The sequence below is a fragment of the Chamaea fasciata genome, unplaced genomic scaffold, assembly GCF_029207755.1.
Source record: "Chamaea fasciata isolate MVZ Bird 193981 ecotype frontalis unplaced genomic scaffold, bChaFas1.0.hap1 SCAF_15, whole genome shotgun sequence".
NCBI lineage: Eukaryota > Metazoa > Chordata > Aves > Passeriformes > Sylviidae > Chamaea > Chamaea fasciata.
In genome coordinates, this window is record NW_027094100.1 from 14,410,612 (window position 1) to 14,424,993 (window position 14,382).

Genomic DNA, 14,382 nt, shown 5'->3' on the forward strand with positions numbered 1-14,382 from the left:
GTTCTAGGTTAGTATTGATGAGCTCACTTTCACCTTTAAAAATAAAGGGGAAAAAAAAAATAAGAAAAGCAAAGCAAGTCACTTTGGTGATTATGAGAACAGGGAACTCATTTTCCTTTCCACAGCTCTGCCACTGCATGTCAGGCATCCTGCACCAAGTGGGGCCAGTGGAGCTGTTGAAAACCCCCAGGTTTGATACAAAATGAGGACCAAAAAAAGCTGGAGTTGGGCAGGGTGGGGTGGGAAAAATGCAAACAAAACGTGGCTCTGCTTCCCAACCATCAGTGAAATTCTGCTTCCACCTGCTGGGATGTCCCTGATCATCCTGACTCTGGTGCAAGAACTCCCTCAGGGTTTCTGAGCGCCAGAAATTCGATTTCAGTGGAATTACTGAAGGAGCAGAAGTTTAAAATTGTCAAGGGAATCCTCCAGGTTTCACTTAATTCACAGAGGGAAGACAGAAAACCAGGAAAAAAAATAAATCTGCTCTTCCCATATTAAGAGCACCTTTGACTTTGGAAGAAGTGATTTCCGTGATGGCTTAAACCCCAGGAAAACAGAAATGATGATGAAAAGAGCAGGGCCTTGGTCTCCACCAGGGGCAGGGGGTGCAGAGCAGCTCCAGCTGGGGGAACAAACTGCATCCCCCAGCCCCAAAGTGATCTCTGAGACCACAAAAGGATTTGTCATCTGCTGAAAGGGCCCCTGGTACATTCTGAAGGGAGAGCAGTGCCTGGGGGAGCCCAGGGCTGGTGGGGACACCTCCAGCTGTCCTGGTGTGCCACCACAGCTCCAGGGCTGGTGGCTTGCCCAAAAGTGACACCCCGAAAGCTGCATCCTCACCATCTCCACACTCTGTGCCCTGCAGGGAAGCATGGGGAGCTGCAATCCACGCTCTGTGCCCTGCAGGGAAGCATGGGGAGCTGCAATCCACGCTCTGTGCCCTGCAGGGAAGCATGGGCAGCTGCAATCCACGCTCTGTGCCCTGCAGGGAAGCATGGGCAGCTGCAATCCACGCTCTGGGCCCTGCAGGGAAGCATGGGGAGCTGCAATCCACGCTCTGTGCCCTGCAGGGAAGCATGGGGAGCTGCAATCCACGCTCTGTGCCCTGCAGGGAAGCATGGGCAGCTGCAATCCTTCATGTCCATGCTTTGTACCCTCCAGGGAAGCATGGGGAGCTGCAGTCCATGGCACCGGGAGGAGCTGCAGGCTCACCTGGCCCAGGGATGCTGTGGGGCACAGGGGCTGCCCCCTCCCAGCCCTGGCTGACCTGAGCACAGCCTCTCTGTGATGTGAGGGGCAGCAATTCAGCAGGCACAGACTGAGGGGCCCACGGGGCAGGAATTGAGGCTGCTGCAGCAGGTCAATAAATGACAGTACAGTACAGAGCAGCCGGGGCCGAGTTATTGCCTGAGGCTCGGAGCCAGCGGTGGCACAGGGCTGCACCGCCACCTTGGAATGTACAATTGCCTGGCCTGAGCATCGCCAGGAGCTGCCAGAGAGCAAAGCCCAGCCCGGCTGCGCTGCCCAGGGCTGGCTGTGCCTCGTCAGAGCCCGGGCACAGCCGGAGGGATCCCCGTGAGCGGCTCCTTCCTGCAGAACTGCGGGTGTCGCCGATACGGAACTGGATACATTGATTCGGCTCCAAGTTGGTTTTTTTAAATAAAAGTGCTCTCTGCTGCTCCGGCCTCGTGGACCGGCACACCCCTGGCAGTTTCAGGATCATTATATATCTGTATTAAGTGAAGAATCTCTTCCCCGCCTCTCTTCCCTTGCCTTCCTTTGCCCTTGCCCCGTTCCTCTCGCTGCCGTGTTCAATACGAGATCAGCCAAACCCCAGAGGCCAGGTCACGTTTTTCACGGTTTTTTTTTGCAGATTTCCATCACAGATGGAATTCTTTTTTTTTTTCTTTCTTTTGTTTTTTTTTTTTTTTTCTGCTGGTCATTCCTCGCAACCCATCCACGAGCAGGACAACCCCTCCCCCCCCCCCCCCCCAAAGAAAAAACCAAACCAGAAGAAGAAGAAGAAGAGAGGGCAGAGAAAACAAACCCCACAAAACAGCGACGGCGGCGGAGAGAGAAGAACCGAGCGCGGGGAGGGGGGGGCGGAAAAAAACTTCAGTTTTCCACCGGGGTGGGATTGGCTAAGGGCTGGCTCACGATGACTTGCACCACGTAGTCCTTTGGGATTTTCAGCTCCTCCAGTTTCATTTTGTCTGCCAGGGGCCTCCCGGAGAAGAACCAGCGCTGGCTGCCCGGCTCCACTCCCTCGGCGGCGTGCAGCCGCCGCTTCATGTGGTACACGGTGTCCATGCTGCGCACCAGCAGCTTCAGGTCTTTGCCCGTGGACAGGCGTAGGCGCAGCTGGCACTCGTGCCCCGAGTTGGGAGGGGGCTCAGGGATGTCCAGAGTCTCCAGGTCACCCTTCTCCTCGATCATGTTGATGGGTGGGGCCAGGCAGTAGACGGGGAGCTGGTAGCGGTTGCCCAGCTCATCGTAGCACTCGGTGAGAGCACCTTGAGGAGAGAAGAAGAGGGGGAAAAAAAAAAAAAATAAATCAGTGGGGATCCCTGGCATGTTTCACACAGGAGTGGTCACTCCGGGGAGTTTTGGCCCTGCTGTTCAACCACCCAAGAGGTGAGGTGGGAATTCAGGCTTTAAAGCACAAAACCGAGCTGTCACTCTGTTTTCACCTTCTGTTTTGACCACACTGGAACGTTTTGAAGTTAATTGCTTTGCCAACCACAAAAAAAAGCTTTGTTTTCTGAAGATTATGAGGATATTTCACTAGATTTGGAAGGGAAAATGCTAAAAAGGATTGGTTAAAATACTGCTTCCACCCCTAAGCAGCTCAGAGTTTATCTATCCTCCTGCAGGACCAACAATTAAAGAGATCTCAGTGGCAGCAAGGTCAGCTTTTGCAGGAGTTATTCAGTCAAGCAAATCACACTCACCTGAAAACGTGAAAAGCTGTAAAGGACCAGACCAAAATCATCAATGCCTCACCTTGTCTGCACACAGAAACTTGGGGTAGAGATAAAAGCACCCCCTGGAAACCCAACACCCCCATCCCTGCAGATAAACCCCCAGAGCGGGGAGGAGGGATGAGGAGGTGCTCCCACTGCATCATTCCAAGGAGGAATCTTCCACAGCAGCAGCATGGCCAAGGCTCAGGTCCAGCAAATGCCACTTTGGACCGATTCACGCTGCCCCTCCAGCTGTGAAAACGCCGTGAAAGGAGGATTTTGTGACTTCTCCAACGTGCCCAGATCGCTGGGATGGTTTTTACAGTGTTCCAGGGAGCGCTGCCAGGACAAACAAACACGGCCACCCAGGGCTGCGGCTCCAGCACCACCACAGCAACAACACCCGGGATCCTGCATTTCCACGGCATCCCTGACTCCCACATTCCAAGCCCTGGAGTGTCAGGAGGGATTTTTATTTCCCCAAACTCCCTTGGGATAATCTGGATAACCTGGGTGCTCAGGAATTCTCCCACGTGCTGAAGTGTCAAATACAGGGTGAGCTTTTCACAGCGTAACTTTATCAAAGAGATTTTTACTTTATCAAACAGATTTTCTACTTGATAAAACAGATTTCAAGTACTACCCTACAAAAGCAGCAGCACATTTTCTGTGCTGTTTTAAGGATTCAAGGCAGAGAAGGCTGAAAGCAGAGCCTGGGAAAGTGAGGAAGCTGCATCCCAAATCCCAGCAGGAATCCCTTCTCACCGTGGTTAATCCCCCCCCGTCCCCTGCTCTGAATTTACCTGTAGAACCAATTTCCACATTTCTGCCCCTAGAGGGGCACAGTCACTTGCCAAATCACCCATCCTTGTGGAGCCGGGAATGTTTGAAGAGGAGCCAAGTCCTTGAGCTACAGAATATTAAAAACCTCTTTGACTCTGTTCTGCACACAACAGCCAAGTGCTCCTTGTTAGAAACTAAGGGGTTTTTTTGTTTTTATTTTAATTATTTGGAGGTTGTTTTTGTTTTTTTTTTTTTTCATGCTGAAACTGAGTTGTCTTAAACTTTGCTGTTTGATCAGCAAAATGACCACAATATAAAATGATAACTCAGGGATATGTGGTGTCACCCAGCCCAGTGTAACAGCAGCATCTTCTGCTGGAAACTTTTGGGATAGAAATCCTCTGTTTTAAGGATAAATTATGTTTGTGAAAACTCAGAGGGAATCAATCAGAAAGTCAATATTTTAGGCTTTCGCTTTGTACAGGTAGCACCAAGGCATCTGTGCCCTGAGATTTATGAGAGAACAAAACAAAAAAAGGAAATAAAATTAAATAATTACATCAACCCACTACAGTGTTTTACCATTAATGAATTTCAGAGCAAATCAACTTTTATCAAAGCTGTGCTGGACCCAAACCATTTCATGGCTCTTTGTCATTTACTGACCCAAGCCTGAAGTTCCCACACTTCAGTTTTGTTTCACAACGTTTCATTTCACTCCTCATCTCTTTGCTAAACGTCCCAGGGACTAAATTCCAGACACAGAAACAAGTTTGCTGCTAAAAACAAGCCAAAATCCAAACCCCAACAGCCTTTCAATGCAGCTAAAGCAGCTAAAATTTCTTTAAAAGCCATTTGTCTTAAAAAGAATGCATCAACTTTAGAAGAGCACCTCCAAGAGTTAATTTTAAACAACTTGGGGGGAGCTTGCTGAGGAATTTCTTCATCATTTATCTGGTTGCCCAGCTGAACTAATATGGGGGTCAAAGCTGATGCTATAAACACTGGATTCCTTAATCATCATCAGATAAGGGATATTAAAACCAATCCTCTCAAACAGCAGCTAACTCGGAGGTCTGCAGCTAAAATAAAAAACATATAAAGAGAAAAAGACACAGCAGCAGAATGCTCTTGCCAATAAAAGCCCACAGTCCCGTCCCAGGCTGAGAAATGGTTTCTAACAAACTGTTAATGTAAGGACAGGTTATTGCAAACCTCACCAGTAATCCCAGTCCCCATTCATCCTGCTGAAAATGTCCCCAAACATCCTAACCTGGGAACACCTCCTCACATTGCTGTTCTGACAAAATATCCCAGGAAATCAAAGATCCCAACCAGAGAACGCCTCCTAACATTGCTGTTCTAACTGAAAACCCCAGGAAATCAAACACACCAACTAGGAAACACTTCCTAACCTTGCTGTTCTGACTGAAAATCACATTTCTGATCCTGCCTGAAGGACACAGCAGCTTGGACCACATTTAGCTGGAAGGGCCAGCTAAAAGAATATCAAGTTTTTATGAGAAAGTGGAAAACAAGAGAGAAATAATTTTTTTGTTTTGTTTTTGTTTTTCTGCTCCTTAGGCAAGCAGGAAGGATGCATCCTCCTCAAACCAGAGGAGCAAAAGGCAGCACAGAGGAACAACCATCCCACATCCCAACTGAGCCTGGTTTCCCTTTCCCTCCCCAAACCAGAACAGGTTCAGATGCCAAAGCCTCAAGGATTGGAGTTTCCACTGCTGGATCATCCAAAGAAACCCCCGGAAGGGGCAGATTCCAGGGCAGGAAAGCAGCAGAAAGGAAGGGTGGCAGAAAAGAAGACACAATGCAAAAAAAAAAAGAACCCAAAACCCAAAAAACCAAGACCAGATGGGATTATTTTAACATTTCAGAACTAACACCGGCTTGGAGAGTGAGGAATTCTGGAAGGAGCTACAAGGCAGAGCTTCTTGTTGGTTGTTATCCAGGTAGGAGACAGCTTGAGAATTTCAGAAGGAAAAAAATAAGCAGATGTGATCATCAAGCACAAGGAACAGGAACATTCTGAAGTTAATTGCTTTGCCAGCCACAAGAAAAAAACCCACTTTGTTTTCTGAAGATTATGAGGATATTTCACTGGATTTGGAAGGGAAAATGCTAAAAAGGATTGGTTAAAATACTGCTTCCACCCCTAAGCAGTTCAGAGTTTATCTATCCTCCTGCAGGACCAACAATTTCAGAGATCTCAGTGACAGCAAGGACAACTTTTGCAGGAGTTATTCAGTCAAGCAAATCACACTCACCTGAAAACACGAAGAGTTTTAATGCATTTGAAAAGGCATTTTGACATTTCCTTCAGGTGCACACCGTTCTCTTCAGGAAAAGCAGGAAAATTCTTGTTTTCTGTTCATAAAGTGCCTCCAAGTTTTAGAGCAATTTCGAGGAGCATCGCTCAGAAACACCCAAAACTTAAAAACTGAGCAGATTTCCATCATTTTTCTTTTCCCCTCCCCCAGACAGATTTGCTGCAGGAAAAGAAATTAAGACAACACAACCCAAAATGCAGCACTGCAGTGAGACTCAGCTAATTTAAGGAGACTGTCTGTGTATAACACATTTGTCCAAGGAACAGCTGGTTCAGTTGTTTTTTGTGGTTTTTTTCTGACTAAAAATCTCCACTCCAAAGCCAAGCTGAGCCTGGCTTGCTGAATAAACTGAGGACAGCAGAGCTTTCACCTGTGGACTATTGATTTGGACCCAATATAAATCACCAGTGCCTGGAGTTCAGTAGGAAAATAAAGGGGTCTCTGGGTCTTTCAGGCAGCAAAGATGAGGCAGAAAAGCTGAATTATCTCTTCATCAGCTGCTGATTCCAGGTGCTGAGCTGGGAAACACAAGATTTTATAAGGAGAAAACTCCCTGTGCTGACATGGAGCACGTGGGAGAGGTGCAGGGAGCAGGGCTGGGACAAGAGCAAACACGCAGTGCTCTGTCCCACTCCCCTCCAGGCAGCCCAGACTGGGAGGAATTCACACCCAAAAAGCTCTTCCTGACTCAATCCCAACAGAAAGTGCTCAATTCATCCCTGCAGGTGTCCAAGGTTGCTGTCACCAGCGTGGATTTCCCATTTTCCAGAGGGGAATGTGTGGGAATACTCATGCAGGTCAGTGCCTTGCACTGTGTGCAGACAAAAATAAAGGGACTAACGGTGTGGGGGAAACACTTGATGATAAACCACCCACTTAAACCCCCTCCTGTGCTTCTTCCACAGGAAATTTCCATGGGCTATGCAAATCTGAGCTGCCAGAAAGCTCCTGGACAAAGGTTTGGATCCTCAGGCAGGGCACAAGCGCTCTGCTCCCATGCCCAGGCTCCCTTTGTCACTGCAGCTCCTCCAAGAACGGGGTTTGCACACAACGAGGGTGAAGCATTTAATAATTCTCATTTCGAATCCACGGAGAAACAGCTCTTCCATTATGGGAACATTATTGGTCTGGCTGCATTCCAGGCTGGAGAACAACTCCCAGAGGCAGCAGGAGATCCCAGGGCTGCAGGAGCTGCTCACTGCGGCTCATTCCCACTCATGGGAATGAAATTGAAAAGAGGGAGAAATGAGGAGACTGACATCCTTCCCAACATCAAGGCTCCCACCCAGCTGCTGTTCCTGCAACCTCAGAAGGGAAGGGACCCCTGGAGGTCACCCAGGCAGGGTCACCTGGAGCAGGTGACACATCCAGGTGGGTTTGGGATGTCTCCAGAGAGGGAATTCCACCACCTCCCTGGGCTCCGCCACTCTCCACAGAAAGAAGTTTTTCCTCAGGCTGTTAATACCAAAATAACCCTTTTGAAAGAGCAAATCCCAGCTGGAGAATCCAACCAAAGATCCCTCAGGTGTATCCAAGCCACTCTGCCTCAAACTAAGCAGAGCTCAGCCTAACACAGGGCAGGTTAGGGTCAGTTCTAACTGAACAGATTGTCCAGACAAACTGTGGCTGCCCCATCCCTGGAATTGTCCAGGGCCAAGTTGGAAAAAGCTGGGATAGAGGAAGGTGTCCTTGCCCATGGCAGGGGGTGGGACTGGATGAGCTTTATGGTCCCTTCCAACCCAAATTTTGGGAAAAATTTGCCACGTGCATCGCTGGGCTTGCTGATCCTCTCCCTTTATCACAGCAGAGCACCAGCATCACTTCATTCATTAGCACTAATTAACTGGGCTGAAGGTGAAAGGTAATTAACACAGCCTGCTGAAACAGAGGGATTTCTGCTGAACGAGCCACTCCTGTTCAGATTTTAGCCACAGCTCCTGGCTGTGCATCCCTGACTGTGCTGGAGCAGGGAGAGCAGAGGGATCAGCACAGGGAAGAGGGATGGGACACTTTGGAAAGGGCTGCTCAGGGCCCTGAACCAAACCCCTCAAAATTCCTCTTAAAAATCACACTGATTCTTCCACCAGCAGCAATCCTGACAGCGGAGCTGGAATCTGCCAGCCCACCCCGCTCACCTGATGGAAAATGGGAGAGCAGGGAAGAAGGGAGACCAGAAACTCCCAATTTCACAGCAGTGCCAACTTCCACCAACGACCTAATCCTTCCCTAAAACAGCTTCACCAGAGCTCAGATTCCTCCAGCCTGTGCAGCTCTCCGGCTTTGAGAAATAAAGTAATTATGCATTAATGTTCTGTAGCTGTCGTGTTAACAACACCATATGTACTGCCACTTCCACGTCCCTGCAAAACTTGGATCTAATATTGCATGGAAGGAACAGCTTCCAAGAGACATTCCATCAGGGTTCAAAGATGACAAGTCATTTTACTAATGAAGTATTCATCTTACTACTCTGCTTTGCATGTCATGAAAATAGATGCCTGTCTAGACAGGCTTCTCAGATAAAAAATTTAAAAATAAAATGGTTGGTGAAAGAGCTTCTCTGTGTACCCTCTTCATTTACATCTGCAGTTCTGCATGATCCAGCTCCTTCAAGGGGCTGTAGGGGTTTGGAGGAGAAAAGGGAAGCAGAATATCATCATCACCTGAGGCTGCAGTGCATCCCTCCAAGCCCAGTGTTTGAAGTGCCCAGGCCACCCGCTCGGGGTGAGGCTGAGCCCAGATTTACGCAAGTTGTCACTGCCTTGGTCACCAGGGATTGTTTCAGGCTGCTGTGCCCATAAATGCACAGTGAGCACCTGGCACTGAGCGTCCCAAATCCCACAACTGACACAGATTTCCTTCTCCTTGCCAACCACAGACACAGATTTTATCCCTGGAAGTCTACAAAGTGTCCAGGAATTCCTGGGACACTTCAGGGATGGGGATCCAAACCTCCCTGGGCAGTGCCAAGGCCTGAGCACCCTTTCCATGGGGAAATTCCTGCTGCTGTCCACCCTGAGCCTCCCCTGGCCCAGCCTGAGGCCGTTCCTTGGCTCCTGTCCCTGTTCCCTGGCTCCAGACTCATTCCAGGGAATTGCAGAGAGAGAGGAGGCACAGCCTGACCACGACTGGTTGGGATGTTCAATGAGCACCTGGTGACCACAGAACTGGAGCTGCTCCACCTCCTGTGCCCTCCAGGCAGGGAGCTCAGCCTCCAAACAGTCCCCTGCCCACCAGGACCTGCTCAAAATGAGATTTCAGGGAGTTTAATCCGAGCTCCAAGTGGATCTGGAAGGAAATTTGGGCTGATACAGCACTTGTTGAAGCTCCAGGTGAAGCAGCAGCAGCAATGACCCCTCAGAGACCGAACACCAAACAAAAGTTGGTTTTTTGAGTGTGGAGCTCTCTCCCAGCTGCTTGCAGGGACAACAAGAGGTGGAAAACTCCTCAAACTAAAGAAAAACTCCCCCGCCACCCACCTGGGAGCAACAAGGGAGGAAAGGGAAGCCCAGAACCACCCGGACAAAGGTTTGCCCTGCACCTCTGTTCTGCCCCAACTCTCTGGATCACCTGCTGACATTCCAAAACCTGCTAACCAGCCGGGAAGTCGCTCATTTCCATGCTCAGCCTCCAAGGATCACCAGCAAAAAACTTTCACAAGGCTCCAGGGAGGTCAGGCGGCCTGACAGGATCCCACAGCAGTGCCCACATCCGAAAATAAAACTGCTGTGGGGGTGGAGGGGATTAAAGGAGGTCACAGGAAGATCTGAGGCTTTATTTGCCTCTCACCTCCACGCTGCTGCTCCTTCAGAGCGCCATAAAATAAAATAAAATAAAATAAAATAAAATAAAATAAAATATTAAAAAAAAAACAACAGAGGAAAAAGGATTGATTAAGCAAAAAGGTGGAAGATTGAATGTTGGTGCTGCCTCATGCCCCGAGCAGATGGTGAGAGCCCAGAAAGGTTAAAAATTCAAGGCCTTGCTGTAGCTGTGACCTTCTATATAAAAAAAAACCCTCCCTTGATCACTCAGGAATTCTTAAAAGCACCTCGGAGGTTTCATTGTTCCCGTGCAGTTTCGGGGAGTCAAAACACGGATGGAAACACAAGAGTTCATTTTGCTGCAGGTTTTTGTTTGTAATAAAGCTACAAACCAAACGTTGCTGGCTCTGGGCTGGGCTCAGACGTGGCTCAGAAAAAAAAAAAAAAAAAAAAAAAAAAAAAAAGCTTTTTTTTCCTCTGTGATAACTTCCTCACTGATAACTGTCAGCAAAAAGCAGCTCCCAGCTCTAGGGGCAAGAAAACCCTTCGAAATTCGGATTTCGAATAACACACCCAGTGCATGACTGGAAGTTATCAGCCTGGATATATGTATTGAAAGAGGTTGAGGGGAATATTTAAAAATGCTGAAACACCTCCTGAGCGCTGCCCATGTTGTCTGTGACAGCCCAGGTAGGATTTCCTCAGCATGACCTGCCCCAAAAAGGTTGAAGGGAGAAACTTTCTGGGGCTCGGACACTTCTGGCCATGACAACTGTTTTGCCTTGGGTTTGGAGAAAATTATCATTATATATAATATTAAATATTTATATATATGATTAAATATATGTTTCTATTTCTATTTTTTATATTTATATTTATATTACTATTATTTATATTCTCAAAGCCAGACCAGCCGAAGATGCCAAATATTTTGGCCACAATGAAGTGGAGATGGAGGAGGAGGAGTGGGATGAGCCAGAAGCAGCTGAGACACCCTCATTTACCAACCTGAGCACACCAACCCCTCCAGGGACACCAAATTTACTGCAAAACACAACTCCAGACACCAGAAAACCAGCCCTGCAGGTCACCAGGGAAGGCTCAGAGGGCTCTCACTGGAATCCTCAGGCAGGAAAACACGTTTTAAATTTCATTTCCCACCTAGATTTGAAACACTTCATATTTCTTTTTCTCATTTCCCAAGCAGACAGCGAGGCAGATGAGGCTGATACTCAGCTCCTGCACTGTAAGCAGCCAAAAATGGAGTAAAAGTCCACTCCTGGGGAATATTTAATAAAGCAGACATCGTGTCCTGACCACCATCAGATACCACAGGACTATTATTCACCTCAAGCAGACACATGCTTGTCTGCAACATCTGCAACACCCAGATCAACAAGCAGCTGCCTACATGAGGAATTTGAGATGTTCCTTGGTCAAAAACCTGGGTTTATTTTGAGCATTTCACGGCCAGCTTGGGTTTGTTGCTTTGGGGTTTTTTTGTTGTTGTTGTTTGGTTGGGGGTTTTTCGGTTGTTGAGGGGGTTTTTTTTCGGTTTTTTGTTTTTGTGGTTGGTTTTTTCTTTTCCTAAAGGAATTAGCTGCAATTTTTCTGGTCACACATTAATGGTTAAAAACACCCTTAAACCAGCATTTCTAAAAAGTGTTGCACAGTCATCCTCCCCACACCAGAAAAGACAAACTGAAACCCAAGACAGGAAACAGAGAGGCAACAGGGGAGGAGCCCTGAGGACAGTCCAAGCAATTGTGTTGACAAAGCTCCTCAAAATACCTTTCAAAACAGCAGAGCAGAAGTTCAAGATATTTAAGGAAAACAACTGTGTGTGTGGGGGGATTTTATTTGAAGGGTTCAGAGTTTGTAACCTGCATTTAGATACATAAATATTCCAGCCAACCATAATTGCTTTACACCCCGAGGCTTTGATTCATTTTCCTTCCACTTGGGGAAAACGCTGGGAATTCTGCATCCCTCAGAAAGGATGTTGTGATCTATTTTAAAATTATTAATCACAGCAGAAATGATGGAAAGCAGCACCTTCCTTGGAGGAGGCTGCTGAGGAAAGGGATTATTTTTCAAGGTTAGCAGGAATTTGGAGACACAACAACAAAGCACCTCCTTTGCTAGAACCATGCGGAATAAACCATTTTTTCCAGGTGTGATGGACACAGAAAAGGCCAAGAGTCACCAAAGTGAGGGAGAGCAGAGGAGGAGGAGCTGCCCCAGTGTGCCCTGAGCAGGCTGTGGGCAGCTGGAGCAGGATAATCCCATATCCAGGCAGGGAGCTCTCAGCCTGGAGCTGAGGATTCCCTCACTGAGGTGGATCTTCCGGATGGAAAAGCAATTCCTGTGCCTTTGGGAGCCTCCTCCTCATCAGGAGGCACTTTGTGAGGGACCAGGAATTTTGGAACACTCCAGGAAATGGATTTTGGGATGAGCTGGGCTGCCCTGCTCTGGGAAATGGATTTTGGGATGAGCTGGGCTCCCACACTCTGGGAAATGGATTTTGGGCTGAGCTGGGCTCCCACACTCTGGGAAATGGATTTTGGGCTGAGCTGGGCTCCCGTGCTCTGGGAAATGGATTTTGGGCTGAGCTGGGCTCCCACACTCTGGGAAATGGATTTTGGGCTGAGCTGGGCTCCCCTGCTCTGGGAAATGGATTTTGGGCTGAGCTGGGCTCCCGTGCTCTGGGAAATGGATTTTGGGCTGAGCTGGGCTCCCACACTCTGGGAAATGGATTTTGGGCTGAGCTGCCCCCCCGGGCTGGTGAGGAGCCCCGAGGAGCAGGAGCACAGGCAGCAGAGCCATGGCACCATTCCTGTCACACCTTCTGTCCCTGTCCCTGCTGTGACCAGGCTGGAACACCCAGCGTGGACAAAACTGAGGTGGCAAACAGCAAAATCGGGATACAGCTCCCTTCCCTTTTCCAGAGCACCCCTGGGTGCTGGGAGGGATTAAAGCTGCCCTTTTATGAAATACTCCATTTATTCAGTCCCCATTTCAGCCAAGCTCAGCCTACGGAGGGGACTTGACGTCAAGAACCCATAAAAATAGCCCTGGATGTGTAGAAGAAAAAGCAAAATAAAAGCACTCTCCTAATGCACACAGGGCCTCAGTGCCAGCAGCAGCTTGTCTGCTTCCTCACAAGACAGCAGCAATTTTGGGCTTTAATCCCTGCCTTTCGGGGGGGTTTTTTGGGTTTTTTTTTAAAACTGAAGTAAAAACAAACCAGAAAAACCTCCCCTTGAACTAATAACTGCTGTCTCCTGAGCAGAGTTTAGTCAAAAATACCCCAAAGCAATAAAGCAGGAGGCTCAGCTGTAAATTTTTATGATATTTACTACAGATTTTAGGAGTTTCCTTAACTTCCACGGCCTGCATTTTCCTCTCAGTGCTCCTGCTGATCATATTGACAGACAGGCTTTGATAGTCAGACCTCCCCAAAGCTTTCATAACTCTGCTGGGATCTAAAATTAGCCAGCCACAGCCACCAAAAGATCATTTAGTCCCCTTTTAAAGGGGCATCAGAGAAACCTGAGCGGGTATTTGGCATCCTCACAGAAAAAACACCTTGTCCAGCAACGTTTTACACGTGCGTGTAGAGAATATAATCCATCAAAAATATGATTTTTGATGATAATTAAAAAGCCTCTCTTCTGACAAGCAAGCCATTCCTACAGCTTTAATTCCCAGCAATTTTCAGGGGCAAGAAGAAGAGAAACCACAAGGACCTTGTGGCTTTAAAGGGCAGCAGTTCACAGGGGATTCAATTTAAATGCTAAAGACGCCCCAGCAAAATTCACCGTACGGATTCAGTCCATCACCAACTCATCAATACAACAGGTAATTCCCACTGTTGCCAGCACACAAAAAGCTCTGCAAAATGACAGAGTTCCACTGCTGGAGCTGCTTCATTCACAGGAACCACCCGTGGAATGGTCGGCGTTCAAAACCTCCCGTATTTGATGGCGTTTTGTGGCAGGTATTTGTGAATTGCTGTGTAAATTTCAATGCTAATGCTTGGCTTGCTGGGCTCAGTTTTCCACCAACATCAAATAAAATAAACGGGCTCGATAAACGGAGATTCTCATCAAGGTAAATAAAAGAGGGAGTTTTCCACACAGCCAAGGGCAACCTTTTATAGTGACTACAGGTGATAAAAGCACCCACAACCCAAAGCTGGTGGTGGAGTGGCCATCCCTGGAGGTGCCCAGGGAACAGATTCCACAGAGGTGGGTGTTTCTCCTGGGAACTGGGCAGCTCCAGAGAGGGAATTCCGCTTTTAATTTCATTTTTGTGCGAAGGCAATATTGGACTTACCTGTGACTGAGAGATCTGGAGGTGGCCCTGGGTGCTTTGGTGACAAGGTGGGACTGGCCACGAGCTGGACTCATCCTGGAAATCTTTTCCAACCTAAATAATTCTAATAAATAATAAATAATTCCGGGATTGTGTGTGATTTCTTGCCCTGGAATTAGGGATTTGTGGCAAACACGCCGTGCCTTC

At 48.0% G+C, this 14,382-nt stretch overlaps 1 protein-coding gene and 1 long non-coding RNA gene across 2 annotated transcripts in view; one reads left to right on the top strand and one right to left on the bottom strand.

Moving 5' to 3' along the window:
- Window positions 1-2,024: 2,024 nt before the first annotated feature.
- The window catches only part of UBTD2 (ubiquitin domain containing 2), a 39,900-nt gene continuing 27,542 nt past the window's right edge, over window positions 2,025-14,382 (bottom strand). Inside the window, exon 3 of the mRNA XM_066197109.1 lies at window positions 2,025-2,516. Within this exon, the coding sequence (XP_066053206.1) occupies window positions 2,119-2,516 (398 nt within the window). The 3' untranslated portion in view covers window positions 2,025-2,118. The remainder of the gene's footprint in view (window positions 2,517-14,382) is intronic.
- LOC136297300 (uncharacterized) lies at window positions 6,536-8,637 on the top strand. The gene is made up of 3 exons (XR_010723129.1): window positions 6,536-6,604; window positions 6,820-6,891; window positions 7,000-8,637. It is a non-coding gene; the product is annotated as an uncharacterized lncRNA (long non-coding RNA).